Raw genomic sequence first — 24,549 nt, forward strand, 5'->3', positions numbered from 1 at the left:
ATAAGTTTGTTATTAACAATAAAGAACCAAGTCAATACCCAAATCAAGGACTAAGTCAAGAACCAAATCAAGAGCCAATTCAAGAACACAACCAAGAACCAAGCCAAGAACAAAACCAAGAACCACACCAAGAACCAAGCCAACAACTAGGCCAAGAACCAAGTCAAGAACCAAATGAAGATGTAACAAACATTTATGATCCTTGCCAATGGAAAAACATCAATACAAACATAAGAAATTTATTAGTGGAAAGAGGTCCCATTAAAGACTTTGAATTCAATTTTCCTAACGATGAAAACTCTAGACATTTCTCTACAAGACATTACAATCGGAAATTAGCAAATGGAGAAGAACGTGAACGAACATGGCTAGTTTATTCAAAAGAGTTGGATAGAGTATATTGTTTTTGTTGTAAGCTATTTAATTCAAAGACTAGTAGAAGTCAATTGGCTAATGAAGGATGTAAAGATTGGAAAAATCTTAGTGAAAAGCTAAGAAGTCATGAAGCAAGTATTGAACATGTGACTAATATGGGTAGTTGGATTGATTTAGAATTAAGATTGGAAAAAAATAAAACAATAGATAAAAAATTACAAGAACACATTAACAGAGAGAAAGAGCATTGGAAAAAAGTATTATTAAGAATTATTGCAGTTGTAAAAAATCTTGCTAAAAACAATTTGGCATTTCGTGGAAAAAATGAGAAGATATATCAAGAAAATAATGGAATTTTTTTAAGCTTTATCGAAACAATTGCAGAATTTGATCCAACAATGGAAGAACATCTTGAACGTATAAAAAATGGTGATGTTCATAATCATTATCTTGGTCATAACATACAAAATGAATTGATAGATATGTTAGCATGTGCAATTAAAATTGAAATTCTTAAAAAAGTTAAAGAGGCAAAATATTTTTCAGTTATACTTGATTGCACACCAGATATAAGTCATCATGAACAAATGTCTCTTATATTGCGTTGTGTGGATCTTTCAAAAAGTCCAATAACTATAGAAGAATTCTTTTTAGGATTTTTAAAAGTAGATGATACATCAGGAAAAGGACTTTTTGATGAACTTATAAGTGAAATAACAAATCTTGGACTTAATATTAATGACATAAGAGGACAAGGATATGATAATGGATCTAACATGAAAGGGAAAAATCGAGGAGTACAAAAAAGATTGTTAGAAATAAATCCAAGAGCATTTTACACTCCATGTGGTTGTCATAGTCTTAATCTTGTACTTTGTGACATAGCCAATTCTTGTTCTAAAGCTAAAACATTTTTTGGAGTGTTACAACGTGTGTATAAATTATTTTCTTCTTCACCTAAGCGGTGGAAAATTTTTGAAAATAATGTAACTAGTTTAACTGTTAAAGCATTGTCACAAACACGTTGGGAAAGTCGTATAGCAAGTGTCAAAGCAATAAGATACCAAGCTCCACAAATTAGATATGCTTTACTCCAAGTAGCAAAGCTTAGTGACTTAGATCCCATATCAAAAAGTGAAGCCGAAACATTATCAACATATGAGATTGAAAACTTTGAATTTTTATTGGGCATGATTATTTGGTATGACATATTATTTGCTATTAACTCTGTTAGTAAAAACTTGCAATCCAAAGACATGCATATTGATGTTGCCATACACCAATTAAAAGGTTTGATTTCTTTCTTTGAAAAGTATAGGGAAAATGGATTTGAATCTGCTTTGATTTCAGCTAAAGAGATTGCACTTGAAATGGAAATAGATCCTATTTTTCGTGAAAAACGTAAGGTTTATAGAAAAAAACAATTTGATGAGAATGTGAATGATGAAACAACTCAATCAGCTGAGGAGTCTTTTAGAGTTGAGTATTTTTTATATATAATAGATCATGCTCTTTCTTCACTTCAAAGTAGGTTTGAACAGTTTCAAACATATGAACAAGTTTTTGGTTTCTTATATGATTTGAAAATTTTAAAGTCATTAGTCAATGATGATTTGAAAAGTAAGTGTCTTCATCTTGAAGAGTTTTTAAAAGATGGCAACACTTCTGATATTGATGGATTAGATCTTTTTCAAGAATTAAATGTTTTAAGAGAAATGTTACCAACAGAAACAAAAACTCCAATTGAACTACTCAATTTTATTGCAAGGTTTGATTCTTTTTCAAATGTTTGGATTGCATATAGAATATTATTGACAATACCTGTAACTGTTGCTTCTGCAGAACGAAGCTTTTCAAAATTAAAACTAATAAAAACTTATTTACGGTCAACTATGTCACAAGAAAGATTAAATGGGTTAGCTATGTTATCTATTGAAAAAAATTTGGTAAAACAATTGGAATATAAAAATTTAATCACTAATTTTGCATCTCAAAAAGCAAGAAGATTAATTTTTCAATAATTTTTTTTAAAAAATATTTTTGAATAATATATTTAGAAGGCCTCTTTGTAGTTTCGCCTTAGGCCTCACTTTTTATTGAGCCGCCACTGATCACGTACTCTCTTTTTTGAGGGCAGGATGATCACTCTAAATTATACTATAACTTCATGCGCGTTTCAACCCTAGACATATTTATTTGATTTCAATCTAAATTGACAAAATTGAAAAAGTCTGAAACTAAATTTTTCAAACTAAAAATCTGAAGACCTAATTCACATTAATCCCTTCCATCAATGGGTTCCCTTGAAGGCTTGACCAAAAGTTGGAGTCAGAAGGGCAAGTAATGCTGCTCTGCATAACTGCAAAATCATAATTTGAATCCTTAGATATCACTGCATCACATTAAATGAACCCCGTCGATTTCAGTACCTCACCTTCATCAAATGATCTCAGTCGTCTGATCACTTGACTCCATTTTAGAACCCAGAAATCACATCCCGATTCCAATCACACGGCTCGCAGCCTTTTCACTTTACAACAATTGCAAAGTTGCCTCGAGAATGGTCAAACTTAATTAACAACCTTCCTCAATCGAATTTAGTGTATAATAAGAGTTAATTACACTTACACTTCCTGAGGTTTATCGTCTTTTCACATATACCCCCTAAGGTTTCAAAAATTACACATACACCCCATGAAGTTTTAAAACTATTGCATATAACCCCCTACAAGAGAAAAAAAATAAATAAACAAAAAAAAATATTTACATTAAGGTTGAACCTTACACCTTGAATAATCTTATTAGGCAATTTCACCCTTTAGCATGCCTTTTTACATAATTTCTCATCATTTTTTGTCTCACTATAGGGGGTTATATGCAACAATTTTGAAACCTCAGGGGGTGTATGTGTAATTATTAAAACCCCAGAGAATGTATGTGAAAAAACAATAGACCTTAAGAGTATAAGTATAATTAACTCTATATAATATGTAAATACAAAATAGTTACTTGGCCCAGAAGAGTTAATAGTCCAGCCTCTTCGGGCTAATACAATGGATCCATAAAATATGAGCCTGATCCATTCATACGGATACCTGTTTCCGCGAAACGCTTACTACATAATAGGCCCCACAAACAAATTATTGTTACAATTTTTTTTTGAAAATTTTTTATTGGTTTATGTAATCCAAGCCATCTTAGCGATTTGCGTCTCTCTCTCTCTCTCTCTGAGGAAGCCTTTCCGCTCCGATCCGTAACTGTACGGTTTAAGCTTCTTTTTCAGGTAATTGTATCACTGCTCTATTCAAAACCCTAAATTCTCGTACTGGTAACTAGGGTTTTGCATAACGTTGTGTGTCTGATCTTGATTTTACCGGTTCGATTCGCTTATTTACTGTTTGATTCCTGTTATGTGCTTGAATTTCGATACTTTATTTTTTCAGTAATTGATCGGTTAGGATTGCCTGTGTGATTTTTGTTTATTGATGTACTCAGGATTTGTTGGAATTGTATGCATTAGTGTATGTAATCTCATTCGATCCTCTTGTTTTATCTATTTTATTATGGGTGGATTTCTGAGTGTGGGATTTTGGTGGATATGTTTGGTGCAAGTAGGGTTTTGATGGATTAGTATGAGTGAAGTAGGGTTTTTGATGGGCCATTAAACTTCAGCAATATATGCAAAATATAGATTATCTTCCGGTAAAATTTGGTTCTTGATGTTTTGTACGCTGTTACAGAAACAGCCAAATTGGGTTTTGTATCGTTGGTATACTTTGCAGTGTTTTTATAAATGGTTGGTTTGCCAGTTTGATTATTTGGTTCAGGGGTTTGCTGAGTTACTTGTCTTTTTCTAAACCAGATATGTGAAATGGGAAAAGATTTGGCTCTTATATTTTCTATGCGTGCTTTAAGAATCTAGATCTTCCAAACTTTCTGTTGGGGAGTTTTTCTATCTCTGTAAAATGTTATGATTTATTCGTATCCTGTCCCCTTGAATTGATCTAAGAATCTAAGCAGTTTAGTTTTTACACTCTCAGATACAATATGGCGATGGAAATTACCCATGTGCTTCTGAATGCTCAAGCAATAGATGGAACTGTGCGTAAGCATGCTGAAGAAAGTTTGAAACAGTTTCAGGAGCAAGATCTTCCATTGTTCTTGTTATCTCTTTCTGGAGAGCTTGCAAGTGAAGAGAAACCTGTTGAGAGCCGTAAATTAGCAGGTCTGATACTTAAGAATGCCTTGGATGCTAAAGAACAACATAGAAAGTTCGATCTTGTTCAAAGATGGTTGGCACTGGATACTTCTGTCAAAACCCAGATTAAGATGTGCTTGTTACAGATGCTTTCTTCACCTGTAGCTGATGCTCGTTCAACGACCTCTCAAGTCATTGCAAAGATTGCGGGCATTGAGTTGCCCCAGAAACAGTGGCCAGAACTGATTGGATCACTATTGTCAAATATTCACCAGTTACCCACTCATGTAAAGCAAGCCACTTTAGAGACTCTTGGTTATTTGTGTGAAGAAGTCCCTCCCGATGTTGTAGATCAAGATCAAGTAAATAAAATACTGACAGCTGTAGTTCAGGGTATGAACGCATCCGAAGGCAACAATGATGTTAGACTTGCTGCCACTCGAGCACTGTTCAATGCTTTGGGTTTCGCTCAGGCCAATTTTAGCAATGATATGGAGCGCGATTATATTATGAGAGTCGTCTGTGAGGCAACTCTGTCCCCTGAAGTGAGGATACGGCAGGCAGCTTTTGAGTGTTTGGTCTCCATTTCATCAACTTACTATGAGAAATTAGCTCCTTACATTCAGGACATCTTTAACATCACAGCAAAAGCTGTTAGGGAAGACCAGGAACCTGTTGCCCTTCAAGCCATTGAATTCTGGAGTTCAATTTGTGATGAGGAGATTGATATATTGGAAGATTTTGTGGGTGATTTTACTGGGGACTCTGATATTCCTTGCTTTTACTTTATCAAGCAGGCACTCCCTGCCCTTGTCCCAATGCTTTTGGAGACACTTCTTAAACAGGAAGAGGATCAAGATCAGGATGAAGGGGCTTGGAATATTGCTATGGCTGGGGGCACATGCCTTGGTTTGGTTGCTCGGACAGTGGGAGATGATATTGTTTCACTTGTTTTGCCATTCATCGAAGAGAACATAACAAAACCAGATTGGAGGCAACGCGAAGCAGCTACTTATGCTTTTGGTTCCATCTTGGAGGGTCCTTCGGCTGACAAGTTAACACCTATTGTTAATGTTGCTTTGACATTCATGCTCAGTGCTTTAACAAAGGACCCAAACAACCATGTGAAGGATACTACTGCTTGGACATTGGGAAGGATTTTTGAATTCCTCCATGGTTCAACTATGGATGCCCCCATAATTACCCCAGCAAACTGCCAACAGATCATCACAGTTCTTCTTCAGAGCATGAAGGATGTGCCAAATGTTGCTGAGAAGGCCTGTGGTGCTCTCTATTTTCTTGCCCAGGGTTACGAGGATTTTGGCCCATCGTCTCCCCTTGATCCCTTATTCCAGGAAATTGTACAGGCTCTAATCACTGTTACTCACAGACCAGATGCTGGGGAATCACGATTGAGGACTGCTGCATATGAAGCGTTGAATGAAGTTATTAGGTGCTCGACTGAAGAAACTGCCCCCATGGTGTTGCAACTTGTTCCTGTTATCATGAGTGAACTGCACAAGACTCTCGAGGGCCAGAAGCTCGCATCTGATGAGAGAGAGAAGCAGAGTGAATTACAAGGGCTTCTTTGTGGGTGCTTACAAGTCATTATTCAGAAACTAGGCTCATCAGAGACAACTAAATATGTTTTTATGCAGTATGCAGATCAGATAATGGGACTTTACTTGAGGGTATTTGCTTGTAGAAGTGCTACTGTCCATGAGGAAGCCATGCTTGCCATTGGGGCCCTTGCTTACACAACTGGCCCGGATTTTGCAAAATACATGCCAGAGTTTTACAAGTATCTGGAAATGGGTCTTCAAAATTTTGAGGAGTACCAAATCTGTGCTGTCACAGTTGGTGTTGTGGGGGATATTTGTAGGGCATTGGAAGATAAGATTCTGCCTTATTGTGATGGAATTATGACCCAGCTCCTCAAGGATTTATCAAGCAACCAGTTGCACCGCTCTGTAAAGCCTCCTATATTCTCTTGCTTTGGTGATATAGCTCTTGCAATAGGAGAAAACTTTGAGAAGTACTTGAATTACGCCATGCCAATGCTTCAGAGTGCTGCAGAGATGTCTGCCCACACAGCAGGTGCTGATGATGAATTGACAGAGTACACCAATTCTCTGAGAAATGGAATTTTGGAGGCATATTCTGGGATTTTCCAAGGTTTCAAGAACTCCCCAAAAACCCAGCTCTTGATATCTTTTGCTCCTCATATCCTGCAGTTCTTGGATAGCATATCCATGGAGAAAGACATGTAAGTTAGTTTACTGCTTAACTTGTTAAAAAATACAATTTTTATTGCTTTACTAATTCTTTTAACCCACTTGTATGTAGGGATGATGTGGTAATGAAAACCGCCATTGGAGTCCTTGGGGATCTAGCAGATACACTGGGAAGTAATGCAGGTTCTTTAATACAGCAATCTCGGTCAAGCAGAGACTTTTTAAATGAATGCTTGTCTTCAAAAGACAGTTTGATTAAAGAATATGCAGAATGGGCCAAGTTGGCCATCAGTCGTGCCATTTCTGTTTGAGGCTACGGCCACTTGGTATATTCTATTTGTTTGGAAGTTCCTGCATGCATTTGGGTGTGTTGAGTTGGGTTGTAGGATTGCATGTGTCAAGTCATCGCCATTTTCAGACAACAGAAGCTGTCAGTCTTCAAGTTGTCACTAACTTGCATCATCTCCAAAAGTTGTCACTAACAATTGCATCAGCACCAAGCGCTTGGGTCCTGGTTTTTTCACGGAGGAAGAGTGGGTAGCGGGTGTCACAGAAGTGGGTTAAGGCCTGCAATAAGAATTAACAAAATTCTGTGGGTTGCAGAGGATGTGGCATGGGGAGGGGAAGGTGAGTGACTGAGTGACATAAATGAGTAAACTTTTCCGAGTCACCGAGGATAATTGGTCTTTGAAGGCTGAACAAGATCTTATTAATCTCTGCCGCCTCCTTGGTGATTTCCTTCAAAGAGATTGGGGTCAGAACAGATGAAGGCCTAATGTTTGTTCAGGTGCTTACATCTTATTACCACCCTTAGCAGGTCTTCATTCCTAAATTTAAGCCGCTCCTCCTGTTATTTTATCTTTGCATCTGTTCATCTTTTTGTTTGTCATAGTCAGTGTGTATTCCAGAATATCTCCTTGGCAGGTCTGACCATTCTCTGTAACTTATGGGTCGGGCGTCACAACTTACTATGGGGAAACACAGATCCTGCATTGCATTATTCATTATTCATTTAATCATTGTTATTAGGTAGGTATGTCAATACCATGCATTCATGAAATCATTGTTATGCCGAATCAGGTTTTTCTTTTGCTTGGGAACATGTAATCATATATATATATATATATATATATATTTTTTTTTTTGGATTTTATTTTGGAAGTTGGTATCATTAAACATCACAAATTGTGATGGCATTATGAGGAATGGAAGCATTACTTGTTGGGAGAGGCCTTGTTGATTTGCCTCATTTTGTTATTTTTCTAGTGATATACAAAATTCATATGTTTCTGTGAAATTCATTTGTTATGTTTTGCCTGGTTTGTGAAATTCATACAAAATCAGCGTTTGAATATAGAAATGCACCCATAGCTGAAATTGCCAAACTTGAGGGTCTTTTCTTAACTGCCCTAGTCTCATAGAAGCCCAAACCCAGGAAACAGCAGACCCGAAACCGATGGCCAATCTTTAAACGCATTGAATTTAAAAGTGGTTGGGTGGGGGTTGGATTATGATTTGGTTGAAAGTGGAGTCCAAAAACGCAAGTGCACATTTGTAACTACGAAAGGTGGGGTGATATTCAAAGGGAAATGTAGGAGTTGGGTAAAAAGTGATTTTCAAGTAAGTTTGTCACAAAAACCACCTAATTTTGACCTTGAGGACCGAATCAAATCGTCCCTGACTTCCAAGTTCCAACCCAAGAGGTCATTTTCGTTTTTTTACTTTGAAGGCAGATCAGAGAAGGTGGTGTGAGCTATTGTGATATGACTGCCACCAATACCATCTGTAGCTATCACGAACAAACAGTGGAAGATGATATCATGAGCTTTTTTCATATTCAACATCTTTCTCTAGTAGTCCCCAGCCACACCATGTGAGGTACCGTGAGTTTCTTCTCCTAATTACCTTACATACCAAAAATATTGAGAGGGATGACATCATCACAGTAAGCATCCAAAACGAATAGCAAGTACCACTTTGAGCAGTCATGTTGCTAGTGACACCAACTGCTGTAGACAGCAATAATGCCATAGCCGACCCATATATATAATTTTATATACCAATTTCATCATCATTTTTTTCTATCCAAATTTATAGAGAAATAAAAGCATGTTAATGCATTGACACACTGTATTTTATATATATATATATATATATTAGATATTTAGATCCAAATTTTTCATAATATTGTTCCCCGACAACCTAGAACCGTTGCCAAAAACGGAGTTTTTAACACTATCATTACCAACAAAAACTCTCTTGGGGGATGATTCGTGTTAATAATGTAGATTAGATAACTATAATAGTGGTGGTGGTGGTGTTGGGACTATAGTACTTCAAAATGTTGACTTGTCCCCTCGTGAATTATGATAGTGCTCGCACTAGTGGGTAGGGTCACCAACAGTATATAATATTTCAACTCCTCTTCTTAAATCCTTCCTATATATATATATATATATATATATATATATTTGATTTCTTCTGTAGCCCACTCTCTGTATTTGTCTCAAATCCATGGACTAACTAGAAAGTGAGGAAACCCGAAATATCAGGATTCCGGACTTAAAGCACAATAAACTCAAGTGGTGTTTGGTACCACGGAAAGCGAAATCTAGGAGGAGATCGAGAATGTTTTTGAGAATTCACACTGCCTAGCCTAGCTAGCTAATAAGCCTAATATTAATGTGGTGGTCACTGGTCAGAGCACAAGAAAAGTTGAAAATGAAAAGTCTATAGAAAATGATGTCCTCAACTCCCCATTGTTTATTGTCAATGACTCAATGTCATGATTGGCTTCAGAAAAGTTCCACTACGCAATACCTTTCTGTATCTTTAGAAGGGAAAACGTATTTTAAACTTTATCAAATCAAGGAGGGAATGCAAGTACGTTTTCTTTTTCTCATTTGAGTCCTAATCTTGAAAAGTTTATGGGGCGGTTTTTGTTTTATTCATCTCATATCAAGATATTTCCAGACAACATCAGCTATGTGATCCGTTTTGCTTCTTATTAAAAGGGATCTCTCAGCCTTATATGTACATATATACATATTATTCAGGTAATATCTTGTTCTTAGATAATCTCATACTATAAGATACTTATGTTGTTAGATTATAAACAAATTAAAAAATCAATTCATCTAATCAGTAGTTTAAATTCAAGTTCTGAGAAAAGAATATCAGTCAATATATATAATGGTTTAATGGTTTTACTAAAACAATTGGCACTTTGAAATTAAGTAGCTGAGATGTGCACCACTGAAACAATGAGAGCAGACATACTGAGGGGTGCTTACACATAATGCGTCACTGGGATACACATAATGGTGAAGACGTACAGGAAAAAAGCAGATGAAATTATTAATAAAAAAGGTGATAAGCACATCGAAAAGGCAAAAGCTAGGAGGCTGAAAATGGCTAGAAATTAAGCCATGCAAGGAATTGTAACAATTGTAGTTGTGTCCACAATTCCACATGCACAGATTTCTTAATTTTTATGCAACATCATGAAATAGTGCAGTTGACTCTTGTGTTGTGGACTAAAGCCTAAAGGGTAGTAATTAAAAGCATTTCATCATCATTAATTCATGTGGCTATTGGGTGGTGGATTACTGCACATAATGACAGCACCACCTCTTATAGCCATCAGCGGACATATATATATATAAATGTATGCTCCCACTGATCGATCAATTCATAAGCTTAAGTAAAAGCCGATCGACCCTCCATCTCTTGCCCACCTCACCCAACATATATATATTCACCACTCTGATCAACAAAGGGAGGACATTAGCTAGCCATGGCTCTTAGAATCAATGTCTTTCTTCTTCTACTTTTCATCTCATTGCTCCTCATTCCCTTATCTTCAGGTGAGCACAGCTGAAACTTAAGCTAAAATATATATCCCAATTTCTGTTTCCATATAGATCGATATATGTATGCTTTAATCCATTGGCCTAGTCTATAACAAAGTGATAATATGTAAGTACAACTCTTGTAGGCATTGTTGAAGGGTTCAAGGATGGCATGGACCCCATTCACTTGCTTCACAAGGTATAGGATAATACTTGTTCTCTATCTATAAAATTTTATCATTATAAGCTTAATTAATTATTACAAAATACATTTCTAATAACATTAATATTGTACGTACGTTTGATTTTTATTTATGAAGGATGATATCCAAGTGATGAATAGTCGAAAGCTGTTTTGGATGCTTGATGCAAAAATGCAGGATTATGATGATGCAGGAGCCAACCCTAAACATGACCCTAGAAGGAAACCTGGCAATGGCAGAACTCATGACTAATCACTCCATCTACTATTTTGGGCCTATATTTTGATTAAATTTTTTTTTTTGGCCACTCTATATTTTGATTAATAAGTAACTGCATATATGCCATATATATATATATATCTATATAAATAACACTACTCTCTCTCTCTCTCTCTCTCTTCCCAGTGAGGTTTTGATCGTGTATCTTCATTGATATGTATAATATATATATATATATACTACCTAATTAATGTTGTATGAATCTAGTTGTGCCGTTGTGCGTGTGTGGCCATACATAGGGAAATATTACAATAACATCGTTTCCTTCCTGTACGTGGCTATTGCTTCTCTTTTGTACTACTATATATATATATATATATATATATATATATATGATCCAATTCAAGTATGAAAAATAAGTTTTTGCCATTGCTTTGGGTACTAAATAATTAAATAAGAAATTAAAATGAACTAGCTAGTTAATTAGTGCTACGTACACTGCTACTTCTATATCATACGAAATATGTATAATTCGTTTTTTTTTTTAGTTACAGGAAAATATATAATATATTTCTCAAGAACATGCTGATCGAGAGACTGAGTCAGGTTTGAGTCATTGAAAGGGTAAATTTTCTTCATCTGCTAAAAGCAGACCAAAGCCATATATAACTCACTCATAACGTCTGGTTTGACATTTTTAATTTGAGATGTTAATTATTATTTCACTTTTGAGCTTTCTTTGTTTCAATTATTATTATTTTTTTGACCGGGATTTGTTTCAATTATAAAATGTCTGACTTGCAATGTGCTTTAATTGAGAATTGGGATTTCGGATTCTCAAAAGTCATATATGCAATATTCTTATGCACCTTTTAGCTTTTGCTGTAAGTGTGATTTCACAACCTCAAAAGCCATTTATGTAATTGGGGGAGAAAGGCACTGCATCTGTAGGACTAGGACGCAGTGGTGTGTGGTGTGTGAGAGGGATTCTCTTCAAAATAGGACGCGCAAAATACAAATGTCATATATACAATTAACGCGCTATTAGGAAAGACGTACTAATAAAAATTATAAAACAGTCTCTCATAATTAGTTATTCATATTAGTTGTATTGACGTATTCTACAATTACATACAACGTATTCCACAATTACATACATAATTGATGTTGACAAAAAAGATCACCAAAAATTAATATTTAAATGTTTATGAGTTGTTGAAGATTAAGGAAATTATGCCCTTTTTAAAATTTGCTTCTTCTTGTTTTTCTGTCAATTGAAATTGTTGATGAAACGTTAAAAGCTTTTTTAAGAGTGAAATTGCCTGTCCATAAGAATATTGAAACAAAATTGCAAAAACTACTCTTGCAAGATTATTCTTCTAATCCACCTAATTAAATCAAAAGCATGAAGGTGCGAGTGAGGCATGTACAATTAGATTATAAATATCAAATGTGTGAAAATCTATGTTGATAATATACATTCTCGGGAGTGACTAGTACAGTGAGGATGCCTCAGATTCATGAAGAAAGCCAAGACGTGGACATCCAAATTCCAAGCGACACAACCCCAATTGTAGCAAAAGCTTGCCCCAATTCATATACAAAATTGTGTTGTTGAAATGGCAAACCTTGCCAGTCTGTCCGCCTGCAAATGAGTCAAAAAAGAGGATAAAAAAAACCAAAAAGAAAAAAACAAGAACAAGGTGAACAAGGGTATCAACTATCAACAAGAATGAAAACCATGCGTGTAGAAGCAGATGCATACCCTAAATCCGCAATTACAATGCTGATATTATCTTGCGAGCGTTTATCCTATACAACATATGCAAATATTAGGCCATTAGAGAACTACCCAAGTAAACAATCTAGCTATATGTGCAAGAGACAGAGTAAAACAAGTTTTCCATGAAAATGATTTGTTACCAGAGCAGCTTGCGCAAGCGCATCACATGCTAGCTGAAAACAGAAAAAAGGACAGTGTTTATATATGGTTAAGCACTGTATCACCATTTTCGTTGCAAACAAAAAAGCAAATTGATGAATTCAAACTGGGTCACAAGCCATACCTGAACATCTCCATGTTTCCGAAGCTGATTCCTTACAAAAGCAACTGCATCTGAGCTGAAACAGTAACAAAAACTTAACGTGAATCTTCTTGTGATTGTAGTGAAGAGAAATTTGACAATTGGCTGCAATATTAACTGACCAACCAAAGAGCAGTCCAACAGACCTTTTAATGTAATCCCATAAGCCATCAGATGCTAAAAGTAGAAATTCGGAATCTGTCCCAAGAGTTACTTGAAAAATGTCTGGAGATGCAGTCACAAGGTCTCCACTGAATTGTATTCTGGCACATCATAAAAGGGTTTATAATCTAAGTATTCTTAGTTGTCTATATGGGTAATGACATACAAAAATACAGAGAAAGAACAATAAAAGTTTAGTGTAGTGCAGAAACTAGAAGCTTATTTATTTGAGATGTAACTAGACCCAAAAGACTACTTCCTATAATGCACAAGCATATTTCAGTACTGCAGAACTGAAAATTTCGAATCATAGAATACTCTTTTACACCTCTCCAGTCATTCTCGAAAACTAGACAGAGGTCAACTTGAGGGTCATATTGCATTTTAGCAGGCAGTGAAAACACATAGTTCATCAACCACACGAAAATAGCTATCGTGTATATATCAGCCTCAGAAAGAAATGCAATTGTCTAATTACAATAGGTCTTGGCCCAACTATTTGCATTTGGTTAATATAAGACAAGACTATAGTAATATAAACCATGTGTTTAATCTTATCAAATATTTCCAAAAAACTCATGTGCTTATGATGAAAGTAATCTCCACTACATACTATTAGTAGCAATGAACTGATCCAAAATCTTCCTAAATTACATGAGAAAGGGAAGAAACAAATACTATAAATTAAGAAACATAAAAGAATACCTACCGAGAAGCAAATTTTTCTGGCCATCTCCCTTCTTCAACCCCTTTCTTCAGCATCCTTTCCATTTATAAGGATACACAAAACCATCAATATATGCACGTTCCAATGGTCCATATATATACATCAAAGCTTACATAAAATAGATGATCGACCCCTATGTTTTAGAAGATGAGTAGAAGTTAAGAGACTGAACTCATTTTTCTTTGTCTTGAACCGCATGTCACCAAAAGCACGAGATACAGCAATATCTCCACAGATTCTTCCATTGACGATCTATAGCCACCATATGTAAGTTGTCATAAGGTTTGTAATCAGCATAAGGAGTATGGGGATTTAACAGTAATCTCCAAAAACTAGGACAATATGATGGAATGTACTTATGTACAGGTCTAATTAAATTAATGAAACCAATGAACATTAAAATTCGATAACTATAGTTTGGAGTTATACTGTCCATGACTCCATAAGCTTGGGACAAGGAAAAAAAGATATGCGATGAAATCAATCAGCTAAATGTTGCTCGCAAGGTTATAAATTATCATTGTCTTAAAAGCAGTTTCTAGCTCTCATTCTACGTAGAAGAAACTGAGAACTAGAAGAGATGGCTCAAAGAAGTAAAAAATTAATAAATAAACAAAGAACAGAAAAACACACCCATCCACCTGCTTCTCTGATTCTTTTGATTTCTTGAAGAGAGGCCTTGTTGCTTCCATATGGTCGATGAGGATTGGTCAATACCTCTGCTTTTCCAGAACAAGATTGGACCTGCATCAGCCAGTCAGCTGATGAATGCAGCAAATTACACACTACCCTTTAATCTATTGTTTCATCATTTTCCTATCCCACTCTACCTTAACATTCCTAGATTCTTACCATTTTCCTTAGTCTTTTTATATGATGGCATTTGATATAATGAAATTCTTATGAAATACAAATGCTCAAACAACCATGAGGTCCCGACGCCAAGAGGACACTAGGATTGAATACATACCACGCAAGAGTCGCCAACATGTGAAATGACCAGCATATCATTTCCAACGAACATAAGGGTAGCTGTTGAACCAGATTCATCTTCCTCCCCATTCCTTTCAAGCCTTTACAAAATGAAACACCTCTAAACCTTCAACGCAATAATATAGAATATACAATCATATTTGAGACTATATGGTGTACCCATTTGATGCAAAGGCCCAAATGAATCTTTTTTCCTCAAACCATGTCTTTGCTTACCAATTTAACAATTGTCTGTCAACTTTTTCAAAAGCCTCCTGTAAGGCCTCTCTAATGGCTTTGAAATCTTTTCCACTCAGTAACAGCCCTCCCTGTAAAGCCGCACAACACTCTTTGTAGAGCTCATCCCTGTTGAAAAATTGCAGTAAAAAAGAATTAATTTTATTTATAAAAAAGTTGAAAACTTTACATCAGAATTGGTCAAACCTGAGGAACTTGACCGAGGAGAAGCCGGCATGGCCATCAAAAACGGCGGCAAATGAATACCCATCAAGGCCATCAGACCGAAGAACAACACCGTCTTCCATCTCTTCTCGGGCACCCTGCAAACTCGTCGAACCCCATCGGATTCCAGCAACATCGGTCAAGGAAGAACCCTGCGCGTCTATGGCAATGGCCGAGCAGCTTCTTCTTGCTTTTATAGTGAGGCTGCTTTTGTTGTTGGTGGTGGTGCTTGTGGTCTTCAATGACCCGCGATGGTATTTGGTTAAGAGGAACCTCTGCAACTGTGGGCTTAACAAAGCCATTTACCACCACCACTACTGCTACTGAGTTGGGACGAGTTCAAGTTCAGAAGGAATGGTTGTGGAGTGGAGGTGATTTGGTCTCGTGAAAGATAAGAGAGGGAGTGAAGCTGCACCTTTAACTGCTCTAACGGATTGGGTACGAATGTGGGACCGTATACTACTGGGTCTTCCACCACGGCTTTGCCACGTCAGATGTGACCCACTTTATGGTGGGTCCGGAGGATGGCTGATAAAGATTCAATATAGCCTGTGTGATGCACTTTTAAATGGTTCAATTAACTCAACATTTTTCCCATCCAACAAGGAACCATTTATTACAGTTTTTTAGTTTTTTTAGGATGAAAGTAATTTGCTGTCGCCTGTCATTACAATTTTTGTGCTGTTCTGTTGTGTCATACAGATCCTCAGCCTCTATATGTTTTCTAGGAAATTATAAGCCAAAATTAGATTACATAGAAAGGAGGGAGGAGAAACAAAAGTAACTCACGGATAGATTTAGAACAAAATCCATTACAGATGGTAGCATCTAGATAAACATTACAACATGAATTAATGGTGTGTCTACTCAAGTAAATTCTTCTTTCAAATAAGAAGGCCCTGGCTTGAAGGGGTCAGATTCTTCATATGCTTCTGGTCTATAAAACCCATTATCGTTCACACGGTTACTTATCACCTGCAGGATGGCTTTCTTCTTACCCCCATACGCATCTCGGTTGTTCTCAACATACTCATTGGCCTCAGCCGCTATCTCATTGACAAAATCAAACCGGTTATCCTCCGATAGGAGTAGTCTGTGGATGTCCATTGTCAAGAGCTGTCCTCCATCCTTTATCTTCCGAACCTGCTCCTCAAGGAAAGGTACTCTCTCCAATTTGTAACGCAACATGTCATCCTTCTTCGTCTAAAGAAAGGACAATTTGAACAAACATTCAGCCAATGCCCAATATCATAGTATGAGGAGGTTCTCACTTGCAGCATTATAATGATAGCTAATATATTCTCTAGTCATTCAAGCAAATTTTGGTTTCCAGATTTTCGACCCAATTTTTCTTTTCAGATTGGTAACACTAACAGTCTAACAGTAAGGGATTGAAACCAATATAAGACTGCATGCGTAGTAGCTGCAACTGATTTTATCACTGGAGTCATAGAAATTCAGCTGAAAATATATCAAATTTGCACATAAACTAACCACAATCCAGTTCTACACTCTACAATTCACAATGAGAGAAACCCAAACCCTTGATAACATAATGAGTAATGGGTTGTTCCTACAATATAGCATGAGCAACATAAATCATGTTTTGCCATAAAAAACACACCAAACTATAGACTCATGAACATGATTTTATAATAACTCTCAAATTGAAGCAATTCTACCTTCAAACTGAAATTGCTTAAAGCTTGCATAAAACCTTTTAAAACCCAATATTTAGTTCCCAAAATCTATTTCTCTTTTCCAGTTTATTATTTCTTTTAGTGCTGAATTATATAATTCACTTCCATCCTACTTAAAATCTTTTATACCGTAACAAGAAAGATCATGGAGCAATCAATTAGGTTTTTTTTTTTTTTTTTTTTTTCTCGTACCAATGTTCTTCGCCGCCACACTCGCCGACCTCGGCCATCCTTTTCCATTTTTGAAATTACCTAAAAATAAAACAATAGCAAAAATTACCAAATTAAACCAAATATAGAAGAAAGCTAAAACAACACAGTAAGGAATGAAAACAAATGTGTAACCTGCGGCCTCAAAGAGCAGTTGGAAACCATTGTATTTTGCAGTCTCGCTTGTACCCTCTGCGGTGCAAAAATGAAAATACAAAATAAGAATTGGAATTTCGCATGTATTTAGTCTTATTTTTGTCTAATTGTTTGAGATAGAAAGGGAGAATTACGTGGGGAGCAGATGAGATTGTGAAGGGTAGTGTCGAGGAAGCCATGGCTGTGCGTTGTGTTATCCTCTGCGTCGATCTTAGTTTTACTGTTTTAGTGCTTGACCGGTTTCCAAAAATTTCCTCGAACTAATCTGAATTTACATGGATGCCATCGCGTTTGATGCAGATCAAGTTGGACTTGGACGGGGTTGGGAACTCCACTGATCTACCCAAATCGAAAAGGCCGAAGCCCAAAAGTAAAAAAGCCCAAGCCAACCCGGTAAGCCCAAGTTACATCTCAAAAACAATTTGTAAGCTGTCAGCTGTCAGCTGTATAAAGTCTAACTTGATCAAAAATTCAAAGTTGTTCAATATAGTGACAAATTTTCAACAATCACGAATCACCAAGTATAATTATAATTGGATTAAATTGTCAGTCTTTATATTAAATCAGTGTTCACTGATACTCAAATTTTGATTATATACAAAATAAACTCAATTCAAGTCAAATATGAAACACACATTGAGTCACATGCCAATTATAATATATTATAATATAATACGTAACACACTCAGTGATGTGGTAATGTTAACACAATTACTAAAGGTGGTGATCAAAATGGTTAAACTAACACCGATGGAAGTATGAGTGATCTTGAGAATGAAGCGGCATTTGACTTAATGGTTTAACTGTGAATGTGAATGTGAATGTGAATTTGAATTTGAATTTGAATTTGGAAGTTGAGTTTTGGCCTTTTGTTTATTTTTCTTGGTTTGCACTTTGCAGCTTGCTTGGACTGTTATGATTTGAAAAGGCATTTAGTTGCATACTTGCATAAGTTATAATTTGAGTGAATTGAGTTCTCAATTAGGATATAAGTGTACTTATTGACGCCATTTAGGGATTATTTTACCGTAGTTGTATCACATGTATGATGTGATCCCATTAATATACTGACATGTGTTTTTACTTTAAATATAATTTATAATCTTTTAAAACATAACACGTGACATCATAATAATGAGTGGTCATACCATATGCGTAATATGACTTATATTGAATGATCCATGGCAAATCCGACTAAAGTCTTAGATCTATGTCAAAATTAGGAAAAACAAAAAAAAAGTATATTTATAAATGCTACATAACTAATATGAGAAAAAATGTAATTATTTTATTCATGTAGCGCATGCTAATGAGTGGTCACACCATACGTAATAAGACTACCCCAATTAAGACTTTTCATTTGACTTACATTGAATGATCCATAGCAAATCCGACTAAGATCTTAGATTTATATCAAAATTAGTAAAAAAAAGAAGAAGTATATTTATAAATGCTACATAACTAATATGAGAAAAAAAAAATTATTTTTTTCGTGTAACGCATGTTAAGAGTTTAGTTTTATTAAAGACAATTCAAATTTTGTGTGTTTCTATAATTGTTAAATTTATCATTAGTGTAAGTCTAATCATATCTATTCATGAACGTAAGTGTAACAAAGCGTGAAATTAATAGTGGATTCCTTACCAAAAAAAATAAAATTAAGAGTGGATTAATCTTGAACATTTTCATCAAAAGATAATCTTACAAACAAATATAAACATCAAAATATATTTTAAAAATTGAGTTATTCCAATAAATCTAAGGATCGTTACATAAGAAAATGTTTTAGTGTACTTTTAATATATGAGGGAATATGATTTGATGTATTTAATATTTATTTTTGGTGAACATTTGATGTGTTTACTATTGATAATTTGATACAATAAGATACGTGTGATATGGTTCGAACTCACTTTTCCATTAAATAGACATTAATCAACTTGATGAAGTTGTAAATCAAATGCAAAAGTTGCAAGTAAGGTTTCTAGAATCTTTAACAAAGCAAATGCCATGGCCAAGAAAAAGCAAAGAAAATACACATTTATATATTAAAAAAAATTTAAAGTTAGGTTTTCAGACAATAAATATAATCAGATTTTCCATTACCTCACAACTTTTGTAGTACGTTATCCTGATACCCGACTACCCGAGGTCCATTAACCGGCGTCGTTTCGGTCCTAATCATCGAAAAGAGACTAGGAAAAAAAAATAATATTACCTCAGTTGGGTGCTGCCGTGTTGGAGAAAGTAAAGTAACCAGACTGAACTGGTAAATCTGGCAGCTGAGAGAGCCTCAGACTCTGCACATAAACTCCCTACCTCTTTAGAATCTCCACAACTTCTAGGGTTTCAAATTCGAAACAAACAGGAACGAAAGCAAGAAAGAAAGAATTGGAAAACAAAACAACAGAGAACACAAAGGACTACTAAAAAGGACCAAGCTCCAAGTAACCATTTTTACTTCAACTCTGGAAGAACAAAGACAATCTGAGAAGCCCTAAACCTCAAATCCCAACACCACAATGCTTTGAAAGGTTTGGAACTTCCCTAAGCTTTGAAACGTTGAGACTTGAGATGGAGAGGTCTAGATCTAAGAGGTACTATTATGACCAAGACTACGATACGGAGACTGTAGGTAGGACGAGACCACGGTACAACCACCACTACGCCAACAACAACAGCCACCGCCACCGTGGCAATAGCGGTGGCGGAGTAGGCGGCGGCGGTGGTGGTCGACCCTCTAAGACCCAACAAGACCCATCGATCACGGTGACCACCACTTACCGTATCCTATGCCACGACATGAAAGCCGGAGGCGTAATTGGCAAGTCCGGTAGCATCATTAAGTCGATTCGGCAGCACACCGGCGCGTGGATCAACGTGCATGAACTGATCCCCGGCGACGAGGAGCGGATTATCGAGATTTCCGACACGCGGCGGCGGGACCCGGAGGGCAGAATGCCGGCCTTCTCGCCCGCCCAGGAGGCCCTGTTCTTGATCCATGATAGGATTCTGGAGAGTGATGTTGCTGGGTTTGGTGGTGGGGGAGAGGAGGAGGATGAGTATGGTGGTGGTGGTGGTGGTGGGGTTAGAGGTGGAGGAGGTGGTGGCGGCAACCGGGTGGCCACGAGGCTCGTGGTGTCGAGAATGCATGTGGGGTGTTTGCTTGGCAAGGGAGGGAAGATAATTGAGCAAATGAGGATTGAGACCAAGACCCAAATTAGGATTTTGCCTAGAGATCACAATCTGCCTCGCTGTGTTTCCATGTCTGAGGAGATTGTTCAGGTTTTGGAACTGACAGCTTTTAACTACATCTGATTCTTATGTTGCATGTCACAAATTATTGAGCTTTTCAGTTGCATTCGATTATTAGTTGTAAGTGTCATCTCTGGGGGTGCTTTGGTTAGATTGGAATGCTGGAAATAGATTTCTGTTACCTGCTAGCTAAATAAAAAGTGCAAAATATATACTAAGAGTACCCTAATTCTTATAATTTATTACAAGACCAAATATAAGGATAATCGTTGGCAGCTAGATGAAATAGTGAGTGACTGGTATGTATGGCATTGCCAGCAACCTGTCACTATCAGCTTGTGTGGATTAGGCTGAATGCTGGAGTATTTTGATGTCCATGACATTTGTTCAGTTTTTTGTATTCTATGTTGGTAGTTGTGGTTGTGTTTTTAAAACTTGTTCAGCTTTTAGTTGCATCTTGTTGGCTCATATTGAATTTTAGTGTGAACCATGATTGTCGTAGACTCATAGTCACTGCATTATTTGTATAGACAGTAATGTCTGGGTGTAAAATTCAGTGACCGGTATCCTGCAGAGCAATACTGGGAAGTATTTGGTGTCAATACATCATCTAAAGATTTATATGAAACTTTCCTTTTATCCCTCACTAAAATGATATAAATAAGAATTATCTCTCATATGATATTACGTTTCTGCTGCAGGTAGTAGGCGATGCAAATGCTGTGAAGAATGCTGTAGCAAATATTTCATCACGCTTGAGGGAGAGTCAGCATCGGGACCGCACTAATTTCCATGGACGATTACATTCACCAGAACGGTTCTTTCCTCCTGATGATGATTATGTTCCTCATATAAACAATACAGTACGTAAGTCAACCATGGATGGGGCTACTTTTGGATCACGATTATCTGCCCCCAATATGAGAAACAACAGCTATGGCTCCCGTTCATCTGGTTTTACAATTGAACCTGGGTCTGCTACCATGGCTGATAATGCACAGCCCTTCTATGGTGAAGATCTTGTGTTTCGAATACTATGCCCGATTGACAAAGTTTTTCTTGTAGTTGGAGAGTCTGATGGAATTTTAGAATTGCTTCAAAATGAAATTGGTGTGGACGTCAAGGCTACTGACCCTGTGGCTGGTGCAGATGAACTGATAATCATCATTTCTTCTGAGGAGGTACTTCACAATTTTTTTTTGGCAATCTGGTTATACTGTATTCAAACTTGTAAAGTTTATTTTCTTCTGTTCGTGTTGCTCCCTCATTGCTGATGGCACTACTAAATATCTGGAGATATTGTATATTGTAGTGATTTTCTTTTTGAAATGATATGCACCAACTTTTGGTTTTATGTGTGCACATAGGGTCCTGATGACGAGCTGTTTCCAGCTCAGGAAGCTTTGTTGCATATCCAAACTCGCATTGTTGATCTTATTCCAGACAAAGACAACATTATAACTACTAGGTTACTTGTCTCGACTAGTGATATTGGATGCTTAGAGGGAAGAGACGGGTCTTTATCAGACATTAGGCGACTAACTGGGGCAAATATACAAATTGTGCCCAGAGAAGAACTTCCTGTGTGTGTATCAGGGAATGATGTGCTTGTACAGGTTTGTCACTATACCTGCTAATTTCATAGAAATCCCAGATTTGTTATACGCCTGTTCACATTATCTGAGAGACTTGCTTGGCTGAATATACTTTCTAAGTGGACTTTAAAATGAAGATGAGTTCTTAATTTTTGAAGCATCACCCATTGTGATGACACATGGTGGCTCCTTTATAAGTGGGGCTTCTATCTTATTTATAGTATGATCCTGGACCGTTCGAAGTGAACAATCCACTAGAAGAGATAAAAGGTCTGCTCATCGTATTATGCTGTTTGACTAGAATATCTTGTGAATGCATGCTTCTTTTTCTTGTGTGTGTGTTATGGCATCTACATTTCTGGCTGTCATTTATAAGATAGAACTATTTTTAATAAAAGATAAAGAAAGGGCCCAAAAACATTTATCCCCGAAGTTAATAAAGGCTTGCACCACCTGCTCTTGGCAATTGAATGGTGCCTACATGTCATCTACAGATAGTAGGGGAAATAAAAGCAGCTCGAGATGCTCTTGTTGAGGTGACATCAAGACTACGGAGTTACTTATATCGGGAGTTGTTTCAAAAGGATACGACACCACCTTCTGTTTCCTCAGCAGGCCTGGTGGGCAGTGCTCTAGCAATGGAGACATCTTCTCCCAATAACATAAATCCAGTTCGTGAAGCTTATACGGGAAATAATCCTCCTACAGCAACCTATCAGAATGTGCAAATTGGGTCAATAGCACAGCCATCAAAGGTTGCCTTTTCTCTCTTGGCTGGATTAAGAAATGCTCATTTTTCTGTCAATTTTACAGTTAATTCTCTCTTTAGATTTCTTTTGTTCTCTTCGATAAATAATTATGGTCATATTTTTTGTCTACCCTTATTTCATTTCTCTGCAATTTGGGGAACCGGAGTCTCCAGCCACCTGAACTTAATCCAGCTGACTCTAAATTGCGAGAGCTATTCCAGCAAACAAGAAATGTTGTTCCATAAGGGGGAGAGAGGCATTTTAGAAGGGCTTTCCCTTGAGAGTTTAGCTGATTAGGCTCGGGCTGCCTTGATATGATTTTAAAATGGAGGTGCATTTTTCCACGTAGTCTTCTTTTTGTGTTCTAAGATTTTACCCCATGTATTGCAGGATGCTGGAGGGGTTGTTAGTGAAACAGTAAAACAGAATGAAAGTGAACGGCGTGAAGATGTTCTGAGTGGGTTGAATAGGTACCAAATTTATCTTCGTTTTACTATATTATGGTCTCCTATAAATCAAAGTCATTTGTTCTCTCTCTCTCTCTCTCTCTGGGTTTGCTACCAATCAATATCCATCTTACCGATGCTTGCTGTATATCTTCTGGTAGAATACCTGTGCCTCTTGTCACAAGAAGTACACTTGAAGTTGTTATACCAGAGCAGGCAGTTTCAAAGCTCATAACAAAATCAAAAAACAAGCTTGCTCAGATCAGTGAGGTCAGCCTGATGAACCCATTTGGTCATTGGCCTTCTTATTTTCTAAGTTTAGCTTTGACTAATCGTCTTTTGACTTGCCTTTTGAGGGAAACAGTTATCAGGAGCCAATGTGACCCTGGTAGAGGATAGGCCAGAGGAAACACAAAAGATTATTAAAATTTCAGGTACTCCAGAGCAGGCTGAGAGAGCTCAGAGCTTGCTCCAGGGCTTTATTTTAAGCAGTAAGTCTCGCTTTCTCTCCAAATGCAAGTCCAATTTTATACTTTCATGTCGAAGTTTATACTTTTCCAGTTTTTCTATATATTAACATGACTCTTAAACCTCTTTTTTACTTTATCAGCACAAGAGGACGGCCCTTAAATGAGCTGGAGCAACATCGGTACTAAAATTTTGAATTGGCACTACCAGGATTTTGCTGTTCAGATCATTTCTAGAATGTATTATCCTGTAAGGCCGGGAGCTTTTGCTCCGTAGTTTAGTCACATAAGTTTATATGCATGTATCCACTGTAAATGTAATATCTAAACGGGTTTAGTTTTGGTTATCTGCAATGTTTCAATTTCTCTGCATGTTTTTATGAAAAGTGGAAACACAATCCAGTGACAGTTATATTTGTGTATCATGTTGTGTGTCGATGGTCAATGATCATGTGTCCGGTTCTCCACTTTTGGAGTTGTTTTA

At 36.7% G+C, this 24,549-nt stretch overlaps 6 protein-coding genes across 7 annotated transcripts; 4 read left to right on the forward strand and 2 right to left on the reverse strand.

Moving 5' to 3' along the window:
• Positions 1-1,376: 1,376 nt before the first annotated feature.
• On the forward strand, positions 1,377-2,460 carry LOC147289210 (uncharacterized). The gene has a single exon (XM_086238657.1). The coding sequence runs from the start codon at positions 1,566-1,568 to the stop codon at positions 2,394-2,396; it is 831 nt and encodes a 276-aa protein (XP_086094783.1). The 5' UTR covers positions 1,377-1,565; the 3' UTR covers positions 2,397-2,460.
• Positions 2,461-3,528: 1,068 nt separating this feature from the next.
• On the forward strand, positions 3,529-8,047 carry LOC147289211 (ARM repeat superfamily protein). Its single transcript, XM_086237759.1, has 3 exons — positions 3,529-3,658; positions 4,416-6,839; positions 6,920-8,047. Exons 2-3 carry the CDS (start codon positions 4,423-4,425, stop codon positions 7,116-7,118), a joined length of 2,616 nt encoding a protein of 871 aa, XP_086093885.1. The 5' UTR covers positions 3,529-3,658; positions 4,416-4,422; the 3' UTR covers positions 7,119-8,047.
• A 2,556-nt stretch (positions 8,048-10,603) lies between these two features.
• Positions 10,604-11,113, forward strand: LOC147289212 (uncharacterized). Its single transcript, XM_086238661.1, has 3 exons — positions 10,604-10,673; positions 10,805-10,857; positions 10,979-11,113. Exons 1-3 carry the CDS (start codon positions 10,604-10,606, stop codon positions 11,111-11,113), a joined length of 258 nt encoding a protein of 85 aa, XP_086094787.1.
• A 1,385-nt stretch (positions 11,114-12,498) lies between these two features.
• On the reverse strand, positions 12,499-15,879 carry TAP38 (thylakoid-associated phosphatase 38). The gene is made up of 11 exons (XM_086238310.1): positions 15,470-15,879; positions 15,263-15,391; positions 15,024-15,126; positions 14,687-14,797; positions 14,226-14,305; positions 14,036-14,089; positions 13,311-13,427; positions 13,147-13,201; positions 13,004-13,036; positions 12,846-12,892; positions 12,499-12,725 (listed from the first exon to the last, which is right to left on the reverse strand). The coding sequence occupies exons 1-11, from the start codon at positions 15,787-15,789 to the stop codon at positions 12,599-12,601; spliced, it is 1,176 nt and encodes a 391-aa protein (XP_086094436.1). The 5' UTR covers positions 15,790-15,879; the 3' UTR covers positions 12,499-12,598.
• A 378-nt stretch (positions 15,880-16,257) lies between these two features.
• Positions 16,258-17,811, reverse strand: PTAC7 (plastid transcriptionally active7). Its single transcript, XM_086237797.1, has 4 exons — positions 17,688-17,811; positions 17,533-17,589; positions 17,380-17,439; positions 16,258-16,690 (listed from the first exon to the last, which is right to left on the reverse strand). The coding sequence occupies exons 1-4, from the start codon at positions 17,730-17,732 to the stop codon at positions 16,355-16,357; spliced, it is 498 nt and encodes a 165-aa protein (XP_086093923.1). The 5' UTR covers positions 17,733-17,811; the 3' UTR covers positions 16,258-16,354.
• A 2,007-nt stretch (positions 17,812-19,818) lies between these two features.
• On the forward strand, positions 19,819-24,549 carry RCF3 (RNA-binding KH domain-containing protein). Of its 2 annotated transcripts, XM_086236253.1 has the most exons (9): positions 19,819-20,590; positions 20,657-20,838; positions 21,510-21,989; positions 22,176-22,424; positions 22,898-23,158; positions 23,543-23,622; positions 23,760-23,868; positions 23,963-24,089; positions 24,209-24,549. In XM_086236253.1, the coding sequence occupies exons 1-9, from the start codon at positions 20,128-20,130 to the stop codon at positions 24,226-24,228; spliced, it is 1,971 nt and encodes a 656-aa protein (XP_086092379.1). In that variant the 5' UTR covers positions 19,819-20,127; the 3' UTR covers positions 24,229-24,549. The 2 variants fall into 2 exon arrangements, with proteins under 2 accessions (XP_086092379.1, XP_086092378.1); XM_086236252.1 differs by having other exon boundaries at positions 19,819-20,838.

Source organism: Dryas octopetala, chromosome 3 (genome assembly GCF_963921425.1).
Source record: "Dryas octopetala chromosome 3, drDryOcto1.1, whole genome shotgun sequence".
In the NCBI taxonomy this organism is placed as follows: Eukaryota; Viridiplantae; Streptophyta; class Magnoliopsida; order Rosales; family Rosaceae; genus Dryas; species Dryas octopetala.